Source organism: Mustela nigripes, chromosome 8 (genome assembly GCF_022355385.1).
Source record: "Mustela nigripes isolate SB6536 chromosome 8, MUSNIG.SB6536, whole genome shotgun sequence".
Lineage (NCBI taxonomy): Eukaryota > Metazoa > Chordata > Mammalia > Carnivora > Mustelidae > Mustela > Mustela nigripes.
Window position 1 is genome coordinate 91,193,862 of NC_081564.1, and position 18,218 is coordinate 91,212,079.

At 62.3% G+C, this 18,218-nt stretch overlaps 1 protein-coding gene across 3 annotated transcripts in view; it reads left to right on the top strand.

Moving 5' to 3' along the window:
* Window positions 1-18,218, top strand: part of CTDP1 (CTD phosphatase subunit 1) — a 51,331-nt gene that overhangs the window by 18,870 nt on the left and 14,243 nt on the right. For 2 of the 3 annotated variants that reach the window (XM_059409864.1, XM_059409865.1), the window contains exons 7-11: window positions 1,291-1,457; window positions 2,306-3,277; window positions 4,790-4,931; window positions 5,501-5,704; window positions 14,692-14,851. In XM_059409864.1, the coding sequence (XP_059265847.1) occupies window positions 1,291-1,457; window positions 2,306-3,277; window positions 4,790-4,931; window positions 5,501-5,704; window positions 14,692-14,851 (1,645 nt within the window). The remainder of the gene's footprint in view (window positions 1-1,290; window positions 1,458-2,305; window positions 3,278-4,789; window positions 4,932-5,500; window positions 5,705-14,691; window positions 14,852-18,218) is intronic. The other variant, XM_059409863.1, reaches the window with a different exon arrangement.

An 18,218-nucleotide genomic window follows, 5' to 3' on the forward strand; every position in this document is an offset into this window, starting at 1 on the left:
GCTCTTACACATGTTCACTCTGTCCAAGGAATTTCCCCATTTCTACCCAGAACAGTAGTAACCCCCCCGAATGCCCACTCTCTCTCCCTCCCATCCAGCACGGTGTCCGCTGTAACGCGTTCCCGTGCGTGTGTGTCCCGGCGATGTTTGGGCACTGACACTGGCCTCTGGCCTTCCGCCGGAGTGGACCATCCTCCCGCACGTTGCGTGTTTCAGATTTAGGGTGTCCACACGCACAGGGACCTATTCAGAGCCGCAGGAACCAGGAGGAGAATCTGAAAGTCTCTGCTTCAGAAGCCGACCTAGTTAGCATCCGAGCACGTGGACGAAGACAAAGGAACGTGAGGGGTGTTGTCAGTCATGGAGTCAGGGAAGCTCCCCACGGGGACAGCGCCAGAGGGGAGCGGCGTGCTCCCCAGCGGGCGTGGGTGGCCAGCCTGATGCGCGTGTAGGTACAGCGCCAGCTCTTCTCTCTCTCATCTGGAGTTCAGTGTGCCAGAGAGCGTGGGCTGTGTAAATTATTGTAGCTGCTTTCTGTTTTACTTGAGGGGAGCAGGCTCGGGAGATACTGTTACTCCTGGACACGTGAACGTGTTTTCTCGGGTAGTCCCCGCCATTGGCAGGTACAGGATGGAGCAGTGGCAGGCGGGCCTTGGGGTTTGCTCCCAGCTCCGAGACAAAGTCCGCATTGAATTCTGAATGCTGCGAGCTGTCTGAATCCCGGAATCACGGATAGAGAGTTTCATGAGACCATGTGAGGGTAGCAGTGTGTGCCTACATCTGTCAGATGGCTGACCCTTGCTAGCATGCCTGCCGACCCCGTACGTTCTAGTAGCTTTTCTGGACTTGAGCAGAGACCACGTGGGTCCTGTGCTGCAAGAACCCACTGTTTCTTACAGAGGGCTGCCCTCCTGCCTTCACCAGGAAAGCCCCTCGCCGTAGAGCGGACGCCTGCAGGCCGCCCACAGGCTCGTCTCCTGCGTCTGTAAACGTACTGGGATGGGGCGTTTGTGTGTCCGCTTCCCCGGACGGGACATGGTCCCCAGACGCTAGGCTCTGGCTGCAGCCCCATCAGGGGCAGCGCAGTGGAGAAAGCGCGATCGTGTTAACGCTCCTTTGTCTGGAAACTTGGCGAGTTTCAACACGAGCTGAGCAAAAGACCTTCAGCATAGTTTCCATCCGTTTCCGATAAATCTGCGATCTGCTCGCTACCTGTCGAAGACCATCGTGACTTTTAATTGATTCGTCACTGTTGTCGTGAAGTGTGCTAGTTCTGGTTTTTACTTCTAGAAATCTCTTTCCCTGTGGAGACTCCATGGTTTGCATTATTGATGACCGAGAAGATGTCTGGAAGTTTGCCCCCAATCTGATCACCGTGAAGAAATACGTCTACTTCCAGGGCATAGGGGACATCAATGCCCCCTCTGGGTCTCGGGAGTCCCAGGCAAGACGGAAAGGTGAGGACCTTCCGGGCGGCGGAGGAGTGGTTGGCACAGGCTTCCCGCCGCTGCTGCGGCTGCGTTGTTTGTTTCCTCCTATTTCTGTCCTTACGGGCTGGTGCTTAGTTAGAAGAGTGAAAACTAGGATGTTTGCTTTCCACTTTGGTTTTTGGTTTTCTTTTTTTGTTTTGTTTTTGAATAGCATTAACCTAAACGTTTTTCCAGTTGGACGAAGACTGAAGAGTTAGCGTAGCTCCTTGTGTCTGAATCCGCCTGTCATCCCAGGTTCTCTTAAAAGGCGGGACAGCGGGAGTTGGGCCGTTGCGATCCTTGGAAAGAGCGAGCTGTGGGGCGAAGCAGCTCCAGCTGCTGGTGGTGGGCGCTGGGCCCGGGCCCGGAGCCTGCAGGGAGCCCCCCGGCTCAACCTGTCTGGCAAGCGTGAAGCCAGAGTCTGTCTGAGGGGACTGGAAGTGGCCGTGTGAAGTATGTCTGATGGTCTTCAGGCTCTTGGAGGCTTGCGGGGACTGCGGTAATGACTTAAGAGCTGGAGGCCCAGGCTGGGTGCTGTAGGGCCTGAGGGGAGATACGCTGCGGCGTGCAGCCACAGCAGGGCTGGGAAGCTGCCCGCGGGCCGTCCATCCACAGCGGGGAAGCCTAGCGTGTCCTCTCCATTTCTGACTGTTGTAAAACCAAGGCAGAGTGACCATCTGTGGCCAGAAACCTGATAGCTGGAGTTTGCTGAGCCCAGGTCTAGAGCATGGTCAGAGCCAACACGGGGACAGGGGCCGGGGGGGGGGGGGGGGATGCCATTACTTTCACACTGGATGCTGACTAACAGTCACCTTTTCTTTTGTGCACACCTGTAGTAAATCCATCTCCAAGAGGGGCCGATGTTCCAGAACAAGCTCTGTCTGTCAGGGAGACCGAGGGCCGGCCAGGCTCTGGGGTTGAGCAGAGTAATGGCCTTGGGAAGCCCACGAGGGAACTCAACGGGAGTGCTTCTGCTCGAGGGGACTGGCCCCTGCCTGGGCAGGAGGAGGAGAGAGGCAGCCGACCCATTGCCCGTGGCCCCTTGACTGATGGCAAGGGGCCCCCAGTGTGTGCTCCACAACCTGATCGGACATTGCTGGAAAAGCGGGCTGCTCAGGGCACAGCAGGCGGTGACCTGGACTTTGACCTTTCCAGTGACAGCGAGTCAGACGCCCAGTCATTGTCTGATGGTGAAAGTGGGGAGAAGAGGAGCCTGGAGAGGCCTCAGGGAGCGCACGGTGCGGGCAAGGTGGTGCAGCGGGGCGGCCCGCCCGGCCCTGGAGGGGAGAGGCCATGCGGAGAGCCAGCCCCGGGCCTGCACCCCGACGTGCAGGAGGAGGGTGAGCGGGACGGCCTCTGCGGGCTGGGCGGCGGCTCTGCCGACCGGAAGGAGGCCGAGACGGAGTCACAGAACAGCGAGCAGTCCGGGGTCACCGCGGGCGAGTCCCTGGACCAGAGCGTGGAGGAGGAGGACGAGGACGAGGACGACGGGGACGGGGACGACCACCTGGTCCACCTGGAGGACATCCTCGCCCGAGTGCACTCCGACTACTACGCCAGGTACGACCGGCACCTCCTCGGGGACAGCCCGGAGGCCCCCGACATACGGAAGATTGTGCCGGAGCTCAAGAGCCGGGTGCTGGCGGACGTCGTCATCATATTCAGCGGGCTGCACCCGACCAACTTCCCGGTGGAGAAGACGCGGGAGCACTACCACGCCACGGCCCTCGGAGCCAAGGTCCTCACGCAGCTGGCGCTGGACCCCGGCAGCCCCAACAGGGCCACCCACTTGATTGCGGCGAGGGCAGGTAGGTGCGCCAGGCCGGCCCCCTCCCGCCATCCTGCGGGGGCGGGGCGGACACGGAAGACCCCCGTGGTGCTCCCGGGCGGGGGTCTGTCCGCACTGGCCACTCCAGAAGGGCACGGTCGTGTGTCTGTGCGGAGCTGTCAGAAGCCTCGTCCTGAATCCTTGCCTCTTACGTGTCTGCTGCTGGCTGCGTGTTGGTGGCACGGGCTGTTTGTGTCCCTGCCTGGGTGGGGGGCGGGGGTGTGCACTCCAGGTACGGGTGCGGCACTCCGTGTTTCCCAGCCGCCGCCCGTCGGGCTCCTCCGCCTGCTGTGGGGGGGCACATGTGGGTCGGGCCGAGGAGGGGGATGGGGAGTTCATGATGGAGCCCAAGTACCTTGGCGTCAGCACACATGGTTCGGTGGGGAGTGGGCAGCGAAGCCCTGAGAAGAGCCAGCACGGAGGTTCCGGCTGGAACCACTTCGTTCTAAGGGATGAGGTTGGGAAAGTCACTGTAGCAACGTCCCCCTTACACTCCCGGGATTTCAGTCCGGGAAACACCCCTTCGGCGACGGGCAAATCAAGAAGAAACACGCGGGGCTGCTAAAATAACCCATCCTCACCCGTGATGGTGCAGTGTTTTCTGAACCAAGACCGCCCCCCGGCTGCTCAGGCACTGCTCCTCCCACGCCTGCACCTGCCCAGCCGGGCCTCCGAGGTCACAGCCTCCTCGTGGGGCCCACTCGCCCGCCAGGACTGAGCTACAGGCTCTTGGGTGGCCCGTCCTGGTGCGAGACGTGGGAAGATCTTAACCAGGAGGTGGGGGCAGGCTTGTTGCCTCCCTCAGGCATCGCACATGGGCAGTGAGCCCCAGGGGCGCGGGGGAGGAGGCGTGGGGCTCATTCTCTGCCTGTGGCTCCCCCTTGCCTGGGTGCCCAGCCCCTCATCCTCCCCGATCTCAGTGTCCCGGCTTGTTCGCTCGGGGACGCTTGATGGCTGACAGTGCTGGTAGCCGGCCTGGCCTCTGCGCCCTGGGCACAGCACAGGGCGGTCCGCCTGCGGCGGGTGGGACAGGTGTCCTCACCAACTGTTGAAGAGCCTTTCCAAGGACACAGACGCGTGTGTGGCAGGGACGCACCCACACCGCATCGCCATTCTCCGCTTGATCTGCTTTCACCCTGGCCACTGGCCGCTGTCCTTCGGCAGGCGGCACTGGGCGCGGTAACGAGGTGACCTTGGCAGAGGGGCTGGGTGGGGCAGGCCTCGGACCAGTGGGACACTCCCCACCGAAACGGACGGGTGCCTGCTGGCTGCTCTGCTGGGGTCCGTCGGCCCGTCACATCCCTCCCCTGCCCGTGGGTCCTGTGAGACCCCACAGTGGGTCCCTGTTTTGGGGGGCGGGCAGCGGTGGTTGGAGTGAAGTCCCAGGTTTCAGACACAGAGATGGTGCCGGGCAGGGTTCAGAGTCCGAGTGATTGGAGGCCACCAGGCGCCTGCAGCCCAGGCTGGACTGACAGAGCTGGTTTCCCCGCAGGCACGGAGAAGGTGCGCCAGGCCCAGGAGTGCGGGCAGCTGCACGTGGTCAACCCCGACTGGCTGTGGAGCTGCTTGGAGCGCTGGGACAGGGTGGAGGAGCAGCTCTTCCCGCTCAGGGAGGACTACGGCCGAGTGCAGAGGTGAGCGCCAGCCCGCGCCTGCTGCCCACTCTCCCCCGAGCGCGGGGTGCTGCCAGCGGACGCGTGCTGCGTCTCCGGGACCAGCAGGGCCCGACCCTGTAGAGCTCAGACTCCCACACCGCCACCTCCCGAAAGCCCGGTTGTCCCCTGCCCGCCGAGCAATGCTGGCAGGGAGGACCGACTTGCCTGCGCTTCCTTCCTGGCCCGGGGGCAGCGTCGTGCATGACGGAGGCCCCACGGAGGACCGGTGGCCGGGGTGACAGTGACCAGAGCGAGGGGCGGGTGGGAGCCTGATGGGTCTAGTGGTTCTGTGGGCTTGTGGGGCGACAGTCTGTCTATTGAAGACGGCTTGAGAACACGCGTCCTGTTCTCTGTCCGACTTCGGCTGTTGTGGTCAGGGGTGAAGCCCTGAACCTGGCATCAGAGGGGCAGTGATTGCAGTTTGTGTGAGGCTCCAGGCTAGGCACGGGGCACGCACTCCGCTCGTCCTCGTCTGGACAGGCCTGCAGCTGCAGCCAGGCCAGCGGCCGTGCCGGCGCGTGTTCACAGCCCTCGCTCTGTCCCCACAGGGAGGATGGCCCAGCGGCCTTTCCGGACCGGCAGGGCGCACCACCGGCTGCCTTGTTCCACCCGACGCCTGTCCATCCCCGGGCCCAGGCTGGGCCGGACGTTCGCATCTATGACGCCAACACGGGCAAGCTCATCCGGAAAGGTGCTGCGGGCCCCGGGCCCCCTGGCTCCCTGGCAGTGCACGCGGAGCACTCCTCCTTCAGGTACATGAGTCTGCGCGGCCGCGCCGCGGCGGGGTGCCCAGGTGTCCGGCCTGCCACGCTTGCTGAGCACTGACCCGCCGGTGCTGGCGGAACGTGGACTTGGGGCTCTGCCGTACCCTGAGCTGGGGTGGGCTTCCCTACGGAGGCACTGGGCCCCGTGCAGGTTCTGTTCCGTCCTGGTCCCCGACCCTGGAACGTTTCAGGCCGGGGTCTAGCCCCACACTCCTGCGTTCGCTCTGTGGTTTGCCTGAGAAGCTCTTCCAGCTGCAGACCTGACCTGCACCCTGTCGTCGGCCCTCATCCCCCCGCAGGAGGCCCTCCGCGCCAGTGGCCCCTGGTCCATCCCTTCTGGAGGTGGGAAGCGGCGGGCAGGGGTGGCAGGGCCAGAGTGGGAGCCAGCTCTGGGGTCCCCTGGTGCCCATCGCACTTTCTGGCCCAGATGAGACTGAGGGGGCGGTTGTGGCAGCTGCTTGTGAGCAGAGACGTGAGGGAGAGAGCCCTGGCTCGGCCAGTTCTGCCTTCTCCCCTCGGAGCTCTGACACCGCGCAGATGCTCCGGACACGCTCTGTGTGCGCTGCCTCGTCCCATACGCTGCAAATGGTCACTTTTACTGCTGACATGTTTCCTGAGATGCTGCGCTCAGCCTGGTTTTGAGCTTCCTGCGTTTGGAGGGAACGTGTGGGGGACAGGGCGCTGCCCCAGGGGCCTTGAGGGACAGGCCAATCTGCTCGCTGTCAGGAGCGAGGTGTTGGACCAGGCTGTGTGGGCACAGGTCTGGGGTGGGGGAAAGGCCACGGTTAATGCAGATTCCGTTAATGCAGGAGGCGCCACTGACTCAGTGCCTGTCAGAGGCCGTCAGAGGGGCTCTGGCCCCAGTGGGAGGCCAGCCTGTCAGCGGGAGGACCACGTGGCTCCGGAGCTCTCGGGGCTTTCTGTGGCTGGGGCAGTCCCTGAGATGTGGTCCAGGTAGAGGCAGGTGTGAGTAGATGCTCCCAGCAGGGGAGAGCCGGGTGGGGCAGTAGGCAGCGATCTGCTCACGGGTGCTGGGCTCAGTGCTGACTGCCGGGGCCTGAGCATGTGGATGGTTCCGCGCCCCCTCGACCAGCCCTCCTCTGGGAAATGTGCTGCTGGAGCGTGGCTGTGGCGCGTGGCGGGCCTTTTATCGGTCTTTTGTCCTGCCAAGTAAGAATCGCCGGAGAAGCTGTGGGTGGGAGGCACACGGCTCGGTCTGTGTGGAGTGAAGCCAGGCCTCTGGGCTCTGGGGACCAAGCTCGGGGTTGAAGCGGTCAGCACGCTGGGACTTGGGATAGAGTCCCATAGAAGGGGACAGATCTTTTCAAGTAACAGTGTTGTGCTTGATGAAGTTGGACGGGCAAAACAGGTGGACGGTGGAGAAGGTCAGCAGAGACTTGTAGCTGATGCGGAAAACAAAAGCCTGTTCCGGAACTGTGAAGTCGCAACCTACAGTTAACCGGAGGACAGTCCTCAGAATCCGCGCATGCTGGATGCCGCGGAGAAGAACCGGAAGGAGCCGGGGCGGGTCAGCATAGGGCCTTAACGTCTGAAGGCGGCACCGCAACAAGAAGAAACAAATCCTCAGATCCTGTAACTTGTGACCCAAGCTGGGTAACAGGAAACAGAATCGGCCGTCATGGTCAGGGCTCTCGCTTGCAGGGTTGTGAAAGTGCAGCTTTTGTACGTGCAGTGAGAGTGTATGTATCCTGTGCCGTTAACCACGGGTACCGATAACTGATGTTCAGGGTATACGGTTAAGGTCCTCCAAAGCGTCCAGCAGCCTGAGCTGACACACATGTTCAGGTGACAGGTCCGGCGTGCACCTTGAATGCGAGTGTTCACACACGGTAGCAGCAGGAGAGCAGCTTGCCTTATTTGCCGCACGTACAGCGGGCTCAGTGAGCTCATGGGTCACAGGATCGTGTGAGTAAGACAAGGCGTCCGATACCACACGGGTCGCGGACAGCGGCTGACACCATGAGGCGGCAGTGTGTGCTGGGTGGACACTGGGCGCATACTGGGGCCGTGGGCAGGGTCCGGCTCTCCTGGCCCGGTGCGAGCTGGGGGGAGAAAGGCAGAGCAGGGAGACCCGAGGGAAGACGGTCCCAGCGGGCTGGGCGCTGGCAGGTGCGTGAGGACAGCTGCTTCCCCGTGGCCATAGCCGCGGCCACCAGAACTTGAGAAAGCCCTCGAGGCCGCAGTCAGCACAGGGCAGGGGGATGGAGGCCAGGTGCCGAGCTGGGCAGAAGCTGGTGCTCACGCGTCTCCCCTCTGGAGGAGCTGGTTGTCTCGTGAGCACAGGCACGCTCGGCTCCCTCAGTGGTTTCCTGGGGGTAGGCTCTGCGACCCTGATGCCAGGGGCCCGCGGGCAAAGCCCTCGTGCATGTGGGCACGCTGCCGGGACGCTTGCAGGAAGCTGGTGCTGACGCCGTTGGTTCGCTTGTGCGGGACACTGGGGGGTGCCGAGAAGAGGGTCAGTCGTGGACAGGCAGGTGGCCATCTGGACCCTGTGCTGCCATCTCTGGGGGCGTGGGAGGCTGCAGTGCCTTTCTCCCCCACTTCACGGCCTTTGTTCACAGGTGTTTATGCGGTGGAGGGGGGAGCGTCCCCGGGGTCGCCCCATTTCTTGTCCTTCCACGTGGCAGTGCCACGGCCTGGGTGTGGCTCCTGAGCGCTGGGCTCGGCCGGGTGGCGGCGCGGTGAAGAGGAGCGAGGGTACCCTGGGCAGATGATGGCAGTCCCAGGTCAGACTGAGGAGGAGCACAGGCTGTGGGACGGGGGAGGGTCCGTAGGGGACTCCGCTGGCACCGGGACCCGTGGCTCAGCCGCAGAGGTGAGAGCGTCTCCCGCTGTGACAGCCTTCCCTTCGTGTCTCTTCATCCAGCCGAGCGGACGCCCAGCCGTGCACCTCGCCCACATGGACCCAGACACCAGCGCTGAGCGCGAAGCCGTGTCACAGTTTACGACAGTCGCACGGGGCAGGGCGTGCAGGGGGGCTTCTGTCACAAGCATCCAGAGCTCCCTCGTGGAGGAGGCGCTGCGCCGCCGTGGGGACGCCGTGTCGGGCTTCTCTCTGTGGGTGGTCTTGCGTGGGGCGTGCGCTCCGCGTCCGGGAATGTGTGCCGGACCGGACAGGGTGTGCGTCTGCAGTGCGGACCCCATGCCTGGCACCAGCGTGAGCCCTCAGTGCCCTGGTGTCCCCAGAGCCGTCACGGCATCAGGGCTGTACCGATGCTCACGTGAGCGGTTTCTGGGTTTTAGACTCTGCCTTTCACGCTGCCGGGAATTAGATCATGAACTTCTGAGTTAATCCTTGGGCGCAGAACAGCGTCTGGAGCGGTTAGAGCTGGAGTTCAGACACGGCTGGGGCTGCGGGCTCAGAGTAAGCTGCGGTCGGCCAGGACAGCCGCTGCGGGAGGAGACGTGATCAGCCGGAAGCGCGTACGGACGGCCAGCTGGACCCCGCTGCGGCCGAGCGCCGCCTCCTACCGCAGGGCCGCAGTGGTCCCATAGCCGCCAGCGCCCCGTGCGAGCTGTGCGGGACCCGCGGCCCGCGAGTGGGACGGCACAGGAGGACAAACCTGTGGGCTCGTCTTCCCGGAGGAAAGTGCACAGTGTTAGTTGCTGCAGGCCGCCCGACGCGATTCTCCTCTCTCTGGACCTCGGGAGGGTGATTGCACCACACGAGTCATGGGTCACCGCCGCCCCGCGTCTGCCCGTGGGGGAGGGCATGCGAGTTGTGTGCGCGTGCGGGGGGCGGCCCGCGTCTCTCTCCTTCCTAGCGTACAGAGCACTCTGCGTTATAAAACTGGCGAACGCAGTGCCCCGCTGCCGTGGGAGGGGTGGCAGCCGTCCAGGCCCAGAGGCCAGAGGCCCAGGTAGGGCTCGGGTCGCACTCTCGCAGGTGCTCTGTACCGGGAGCCTGCCCACGCGGCTCAGAGCTGCGGCAGAGAGGAAGGGCGTCCTTTCCGCATGGAGCTAGAGCTCCCTGTCCGTTTGATTTCACACCGGGCCCACACACGCCTGTGTCCTTAGTCCCCCGTCCACGCACAGCGACCCAGGGCACCTCTGTTTGCTCTGTCTGCCCTCACAGGTGCCAATGTACACAGGCAGGTCCCTGGAATCATGGGCTACGAGCCTGCACCAGCCCCCCATCGAGGCTCTGGTGCCCCTCCTGCCCGAGGCTGCCCTGTCCCTGTGTGTCGAGGGCTGTGGGAAGGAGAGCCCCAGGAGGGGTGGCTGAGCCCCATCCTGTGAAGACCCCACTGTGACATGGCGCCTGGGCCTGTGGGCAGGGACGCTGCTCTGTGCGCTTGTCTGACCGAGGCCTGGGGAACTGTGAGTGTCTGCCTTGCCTTGGTGGTTTGGGCTCTAGGCTGCTGGCTCACCTTGGGGCGCCCCTGTTGTTGCTGGCATGATGCCAGGCTCCGTCCTCCCCTCCCGAGGCTGGGTCGAGGGGCCTCCCCTGGCAGGGACCCCAGGATGTGCCTGCAGGGGAAGGTGAGCGCCCTGGACTGGGGGTGGGCCGGGGTCTGAGCAGCCAGGGCTCACCACGCGGTCCGTCTGGACTTACTGCCCCGCAAGGGTGGCGTCCAGAATTCTGAATCTCTCTTTTTTTAACCCATCGTGATGCTGTGCTCTTAGTTATGAACGTTTGTGGGGTTTTTTGTTGTTGCTTTTGTTAAAACGTTTTGTTTTGAGGGGCGCCTGGGTGGCTCAGTGGGTTAAGCCGCTGCCTTCGGCTCAGGTCATGATCTCAGGGTCCTGGGATCGAGCCCCGCATCGGACTCTCTGCTCGGCAGGGAGCCTGCTTCCTCCTCTCTCTCTGCCTGCCTCTCTGCCTACTTGTGATCTCTGTCTGTCAAATAAATAAGTAGAATCTTGTAAAAGGAAAGTTTTGTTTTGAGGTCACTGTGGACCCACAGGCAAGGGTACAAAGAGAGCGAGCCCGGGTGCCCTTCCCTGCTTCAGCCCGTGCACACCTGCAGCCCAGTCTCGCCGCTGCCATGCCCAGGCCCCCGCCGCCGGCCCCCCTCCCGCGCCTCCATAACCTCGAGACCGCTAACCCGCCCCCCAGTCCTCCGGTCGACCTAGCAGTGCCACACACACAGGCTCTCGCACATCTGTGGCCCCCCTCGGCCCCGGGCCAGTCACCGTTGCCGCACTACTCATGTGTACTCCCTCATTCTCTCCCCCACAGCCAAGGGGTCCCCCGGGAGGAGGGCCCCCATGGAGGGCTGCTCCTAGCCTTTGTGTCTGTGTCCGGTTCCGCGGGACCGAAGCCCGGGGCCGTGCCTGCCGCACTGTGTGCCAAGCGTGCGCACGGTTTCCCTCCGGAGGGGCAGCACCTTCTCTCACTCCCTCCAGAAGCAGCACAGTCCCCTCCCCACACCCCACCGTGTTTGGGGTCGACTGCGTTCTTGTCGGTCCCACTGACGGGCATGCGGGCCCCCACGTCCTGTTCCGTGAGGCGTCTTGTCTTCGCCTGTTTGCCCACGGGGCGGTCACGGGACTGCGGAGGGTGCGTCCTGCTGTGCATCAGGTACCGCTCGTCCGCGGACGGTGTGGCTGGAAGGAGTTTCTTCTCTGTAGCTTTTCCTCATCTTCACCGAGCCGGGCGAAGCAGAAGTGGTTCATTTCGGTGAATCAGGTTCCGTGGATTCGTTCTTTCCATGAAGGACACATTTGCTCTCAAGTCTGTGAACTCTCTCTGGGGTCCTAGATCCTAAAGGTTTCCTCCTACGTCTTATTCTGGAAGTTTCATAGCTCTCACGCCTTCTATTTAAGACCGTGACCCATTCTGGGTTTTTGCACGGGGCATGAGACTTGGGGTGGCGGGTCGGTTTTGCTCTTGCACGTCCTTTCCTTGGCTTCGGTGCCGGTGCCGGTGTCGGGGTGCGCCTGCGGGTCACGGCTGCGTTCCCACTGACCCTTCATCTGCACACATTCTCGTCTTTTCTTGGTCTTCAGGTGAAAATGTGCGTTTCTGGCTCTAGGTTTTCTGCAGCTGCTGTTTACCAAGCAGGGGGAGTTCGCCCCTTTCCCAGGTTTCCGTGAGTTTTTATCCTGAACGGGCGTGGAATTTTTCAGGTGCTTTATCTGCAGCGGTACGGTCACGTGGTTTCCTTTGTTCTGTCATTTGAATTGTTTCTTTTGCTGTTTTCGAGATTTGTTTTGTTCTGTTTTGAGTAATGAATTTGATGAGGATGTGTCCTAATGTCGATTCGGGGCTTTATCCTCTTTGGATTCGCTCAGCATTTTAAACGGAAAGTTGAATGTCTTTCACCAAGTTCAGGACGTTTCCAGCCCCAGTTCTTTGAGGCCGTTTCCACCTCTGCCGTGGGACGCGAGGACTGGATCTCGTCGCGGTCTGGCTTGTTCTGATCGGTCTCTCCTCTGTACTCTGCGACTCCTCGGGTTTACAGCTTTTGTGGTTTCTGTCTCCTTCCTTACAAAGTTGATCCCATCCCTGCATTTTTAAGAAACTGCGGCTGCTGCCGCGTCTTCCGCTGCCAAGCCCCTGCTCACTTTTCCTCACGCTCCTTGCGTGCGCCTGTCATTTTCGTGGAAGCGTTTTTACTGCGATGCCCTCGCGTCTGCCTCGGGTAGTTCTAGCATCTCCGCTGTCCCCGAGTGGACGTTCGTTCCGCTGGAGACCTTCCTGGTTCTTGGTAGGACGAGTGATTTTCGATGGCAGCCGGGACGGCTTCAGGTCACGCCGTGAGCGTCGGGACCTTATTTGGACCCAGAGCTTGGCTGCCTCTGCCTGGCGCCGCACCCGCAGCACAGGTGGACGGGCCGCCTCCCCTGTGCCCGGCGGGGAGCAGTCCCGGTCTGCGCGGGCCACCGTGGCACCCGCTGGGGGTGGTTGCTGCCGCCAGGCCGTGGGGGCTCCGGCTGCCCCCCGTGGCCCCCGCATTCACCACTGGGTGGAGGTGAACATCTTGAGTCCGACACCTCCCAGCCCAGACGAGGGCCTTGTCAGCTGCAGGGAGAGGTGCTTGTCCAGGCTCTGCCTGCCATGGTCCCCACGGACGCTGCACGGTTATGGGGCGCTCATCCCAGGCTGGACAGGAGGAAAGGTCCTGGCTCCCCACTCTGCCTTTCCGGAGACTCCTGGTGGGGCCCGCAACTGTCGGTGGTGGCCCGCGGTGGAGAGGGCCTGTCCCAGGCATTCCTGTCCTACGCGGTGGCCTCTCTCTGAGCCTCCCTTGCAGGGAGCAGCCTGCTCTCGGGGCATCGTGTCTGCCCATTGGGACTTCACGTTGCCGGCTCCTAGTCCTCCTCCACGGTCTGTCCTGTGTCCCCTGGGGGCCCGGGTCTCAGGTTGAGCTCCCAGGGGGGTGACAGAGGCCCGCCTGCCTGCCTGGGACTGGAGGTCAGCTTGCGATTCAGAACAGATGCAGAATCCCTCTGTGTTTCATTTCCTCTGGAGTCTGTGGTGCCGTCTGGGGCAGCTGTGCCAGCAGCCTGGTGTCGGGAACACGGAGCTCTTCGTCCTGGGCCTTCGTCCCCCAGAGCTGACCTTGTCAGACACAGGACCTGAGCCGCCTGGGAGACACTCACACATTTCAGGGGAGCCGTGGGCCACCTCGTGTGAACACTGGATCGCGCTAGTAGTGAAACAGCGGTTCCCAGCAGACAAGACGCGTAAGAAGAGTGGCCTGTTTGCATGTTTGGGGCTTTCTGGCCAAGGACAGCGCTTCCTGGCTGCCTGTGCCCCCCGGCTGGGAGCTGCCCTTCGGTGGAGACCCCACCACCGGTGTGGCCTGTCGTTGGTAAAGGGAGCTCGGGGGCCAGGGTCCGGGAGGTGGGCCCACCCGGGAGTGCCGGAGCCTGCAAGAAGCGGCCTGGCCGGCCCGCGTGCCCTGACCTGTTGGCATGTCTCAGGTCTTGGTTTAACTGAAATCGTTGTTCTGAAGGGGAGACCTCAACGACATACTTGTTTTTCAGACACTCTGCTGTTTTCCCATGTTGGGTCCGCCGGCCAGTGCGTGTGGCAGTGTCGAGCCGTGCCGGCGGAGAGCTGTGTAGACGCTCTCGCGTGGGCAGCACTGGCGAGGCAGCGTGTGTCCCCATGCCTGGGGGCACGGAGGGGGGCGCTCCATGTTCCCGGGGAGAAGTCCCACGTCCGCTAGAGGACGCCAGCTGCCTCCCCAGCTGCTTCTCTTCGCTTGCGGGTGTGGGTGGAGCTCGCAGTCCTGAGGTTTTCCCGCATCAGCATCTTGGGGAGGGAGCGTGTGGGTGGCAGTGGCCGTGGGGCCCGAGGCACCTCGTGCAGGCTCTGAGCCCTACGAGCAGCCACTCAAAACAGCCACTCGTGCTGGACCCGCCGGGCACACACGAGCCACTCCACATCGAGGCAGTGATGCGCCAGAGCGTGCTTCTGGTCTGACATGGAGACGTGCGCGCCTGCGGGAGGCGCTGGGAGAAGCTCCCTGTGCCCAGCCTGGGATGGACCCGGGGAAGAGCATTCCCCGGGGCTGCTGGGTTTTGTGTTCGTATCTGACCCTTCAGCAGAGCCGTGCCCTCCCGCAGATGGCTGACCTCAGCCCGTCACCTGCTTCTGCGCGCCGCACGTCCTCCTGTTCCGGAGACCACGGGGAGATGGTCTGTTGGCTTTGTCGTTTTAGAAGCCCCACGGCTTGCTTGACGGGACTTGAGGATGAGGAATGCTTCCTGATGCTTTCTAGGCTGTGGTGGTTCGTTAGCTCTTCCCGCTCCGCCCTCTGCGCGAAGCCGGGGGAGGCGGGTCAAGCGGGGTCATGCTGGCGGAAGGAGGCGGGTGTTCGCTTCCAGCAGGAGGCGGCGCTCAGAGAAAGCCTGAGCAGGTGCTGTGCGGAGACACGGTGCCTTGTCGTAGCCAGAATGCTGTGTGTGTGTGCGTGTGCGTGTGTGTGTGCACCTGCTCCAAGAATCAGGAGTCCTTCCAAGTGACCTTCCTCACGTGGGACCTGTGACATTCATTTCAGAGTGGTTCAGCCGCCGCGGCAGACGCTTGCTCAAGAGCTGCCGGACAGCCGACCCGGAGAGCAGCCCGGCCCCAGTGGACGGCAGCGACAGCCCAGCATGTCCGAGACAATGCCGCTGTACACCCTGTGTAAGGAGGACTTAGAGAGTATGGACAAAGAGGTGAGGCCCGCGGGCGCCAGCGCGCCGGGGGCAGGGCGCACCGTGCTCACCACCACCCTTGGTTTCCCAGGGACGCTTCCACCGAGACACGCGCAGCGGCCTTGAGTGACGCGTCAGGGCATCGGCAACGCTGGCGAGGGCCCGGCCTTGGGCTGGTGGGGCCGGGGCCACTGGCGGCCTGCACTGCCCCACGAGACACCCTCGATGACCTCCTGCCCGGGGCGCAGCCAGCAGTCCCTTGTAGGATCTCAGCCTTACGCCCCGAAGATAGGCCACATCGGTGGGGTTTCTCTTTTGTTAAAGGTTTAATTGTGGGAGTAAGGGCCACAGGGCCTTGACGACGTTTTGAGTTGGAGACTAAATACAGTGGGGGTTTTCTTCAGGACCAAATGGCACTAAGCTGCAGGTAATTTTGTAGGCCAGACTGTTGTCTGTCTCCTGGGTCATCTTCAGAGAGGCCGGAAACACTCACGTCAGCCAGTCCTGAGTCCCACCGGCCCCCCTGGGCCAGTGCCCTCGAGAGGAGGGTCCTGCCTGCCTGTAGGGGTCTCCGTTTGCAGGCGGTCGTGCAGCCTCTGCAGAAAACCATATCGTGCATCCGAGGGAACATGGCCCCTTGGTGGCACCCTGCTGGGCTCTGCTGGGGACGGAAGCCGTGTGCCGGCCGGTGCTCGGTGGCCTTTCTGCCCCAGCACCACGCCACACTCCGGGAAGACCCGAACATAGCAGGACATATTTTAGTTTATTTTGAGCAGCAGCAGGAAAATGTCCGTGGTTCTTGTCAGCGCAAAGTCTCCCCAGCAGCTCCAGTACCGTGTGCAGAGGATGGCTTAACTGGCGACAGCTGGACCCTACTTGCAGACGTGCTAGGCTCCGTGCTCCCGTTTTTTGAACGTTAGCTGGTGGACGTGCTATTTGTTTCATAAAAATGTTTTCTCCAAACAAATTTCCTCTATGCTCCTGTATCTCTAAGGGAGTTGCTGACCCCACAGGGGGCTGGGGGAGGGGCCCGCTGGCCTCCACCTCCCCAGCCCCACAGCCGCCCCACAGACACACACTGGCATTGAATGGGGGCTCACAGTCCTGCATCGTGTGGCTGAGTCCCGTGTGTTGTGCCACTCGCCGTCGGGGCTGACAGGAGGGAACAGGCATCGTAAGATGAGGGAACGTGTGCCAGTCCTGCCTCCCGGTGGGTTTCAGAGTGCACCCCAGTCTGCGAGGCAGTGACCCCAGGTCTTCCATTAGAGTAGAGGAAGGTTGGCGGGGAGGGTGAAGCATGTAGGGAATTCCAAAACCTCGAGAGAATCCCAGGAAGCTTCTTGAAAACGAGTGAGTTGCCAGAGGAAGGGGTCACTAGTGGGCTGGCAGAAGTGAGCACGTGGTTTTGTTCTCTAAAAGAACACGTGGCCTTGTTCTTTTGAGATGACTCAGGGTGGATTGCTTTTTTAGAGTTGTCCTTGTGTGTGTCTAGATTTGTACACACTGGGGACCTTACGTAGGTGGTTTGGTGTTCGTGCAGTTGTTCTTGGTTTATCAAGAACATTCGATCGAATAACAAATTGTCTTTTGTAGGAGTTCCTTCCGTGGTCTGTTTGCCAAAAACCTCTGTTTTTCAGTACACTTGGGTTCTGGGAACTGTGAGATCTACCGCAGGACCCTGGCATAATTCACACGTGCCAGGTAGTTGTCTCACTCCGCTCAGTGACTGGGGGGGTCCTCGGACATAGGGCTGAGAACTGTGAGCTTACTCACCTGTCTCCTGTCGGGAGATCCCCACACCCACCTGTGCCCTGTCCTGATGCCCCGGGGCTCTCCTGTGCCCTGTCTTCATGCCCACTGAGCTCACCTGTGCCCTCTGTGCCCACCTGTGCCCTCTGTGCTCACCTGTGCCCATCTGTGCCCTGGCTCAGGCTTGCTGTGCCCACGTGTGCCCTGGCTCAGGCTTGCTGTGCCCACCTGTGCCCATCTGTGTCCTGTTTCCGTCTCCTCGTCCTCATCGTTGCTCACCTGTGCCCTGTCCTGGTGCCCCCGTGCTCACCTGTGCTGTGACCCATGCCTGTCGTGTTTGTCCAACCCTTTGGAGAGGGCTGTTCCAATGGGCTGTATAGCTCACACTGATGGGCGTTCCCCAGCGTGTCTGTCAGAGGCACTGTGTCTGGGACCGGTCGCCTCTCCCGGCCCCCAGCGGCCACGGTCCCCTTCGATTCTGTCCCTCCTTTGTTCTGCTGCCAGAGCTCGCTGGAAACACAGCTCAGCTCAAGTCCCTGGAAGGGACTTGAGGCGTGTCCCGGTACTGTGGCCAGCTGCACTCGGGAGGCTGGGGGCCATCCTCTGGACATGTGGTCAGACAGCCAGTAGTGCCCTGACAGCACATCACGGGCCCACGGCCTTCGCCCCCTCATGTCTCCATCGGAGGAGGAAGGGCAGGGGCGGTGAGAGATGGCCGGATGCTCCCCGAGAGCCTGCACTTCGCGTCTTCCCAGCCGTGTGTTGCTGTGACGTTCTGTTTTACCGCGGGGCACTGGGAAGTCTCCGTGTCAGTCCAGTGCCGTCCTCTCTGTGTTCATACAGGCTTCAGGCATCCGCAGGGCTTCTGCAGCCTGCCCTGTGGGCGAGGGACCGACTACGGTCCGCGTGTGTCTAGTGTGAGGATTTCTGTGGGGAGTTGTGCTGGGTTAGGGTTGCACTTCGTGTGTGTTGGGGCTCACACAAAGAGCCTTCTGCCGAGACCCTGGGGCTGCGATCACCATGTGCTGGGGCCTGGACACCAGTGTCCCCCGTGGGCAGCAGCTTCCTTCCGGCACGGTGGCGGGTTCTGTCACACGTGAGACGGTGAGCCTTCCTGTGTGGCCTGGGCGCTCTGGTTTTACCGAGCTTGTAGGTTTGCTGCTGCTGAGTAAGCGGCGGCGGTGAGCGGCGTGAGCTCAGGCCTCCCGTCGCTGCTTGTGCGCAGGGACGCCTTCCTGAGAGGATGTGGGGCCACCGGCATGGGCGTGCCCCGTCGGGGGACTGAAAGATGGTCCCCTGAGAGCTGACCCGAGTGTCTGTCCCCGCACACGGTTTCGCTCACTGGGCTGGCTCTTGGAGGGTTCGCACGACACTGGGGAGTTACCCGGCTGGGGTTTCGGCCTCGTGCCTCGCACACCGCCTTCTCCCTTTTGCTTTGAAGCGGCACTCGGTGTGGGACACGTGCGTCAGGGACACCTTCAGGGCCGCTGTCCTGTCCCTGCGGCAGGTGTGCCTCACCGGAGCAAGTGCTGTTCTGCAGGTATATTCGGAGTAAAATGGGCTCATTGTCTCTTGGCTTCAGAATGTTGAGATGAAGCAAGTTTATCTCAGAAGCTACCACGGACCCCAGCTTTGGGCG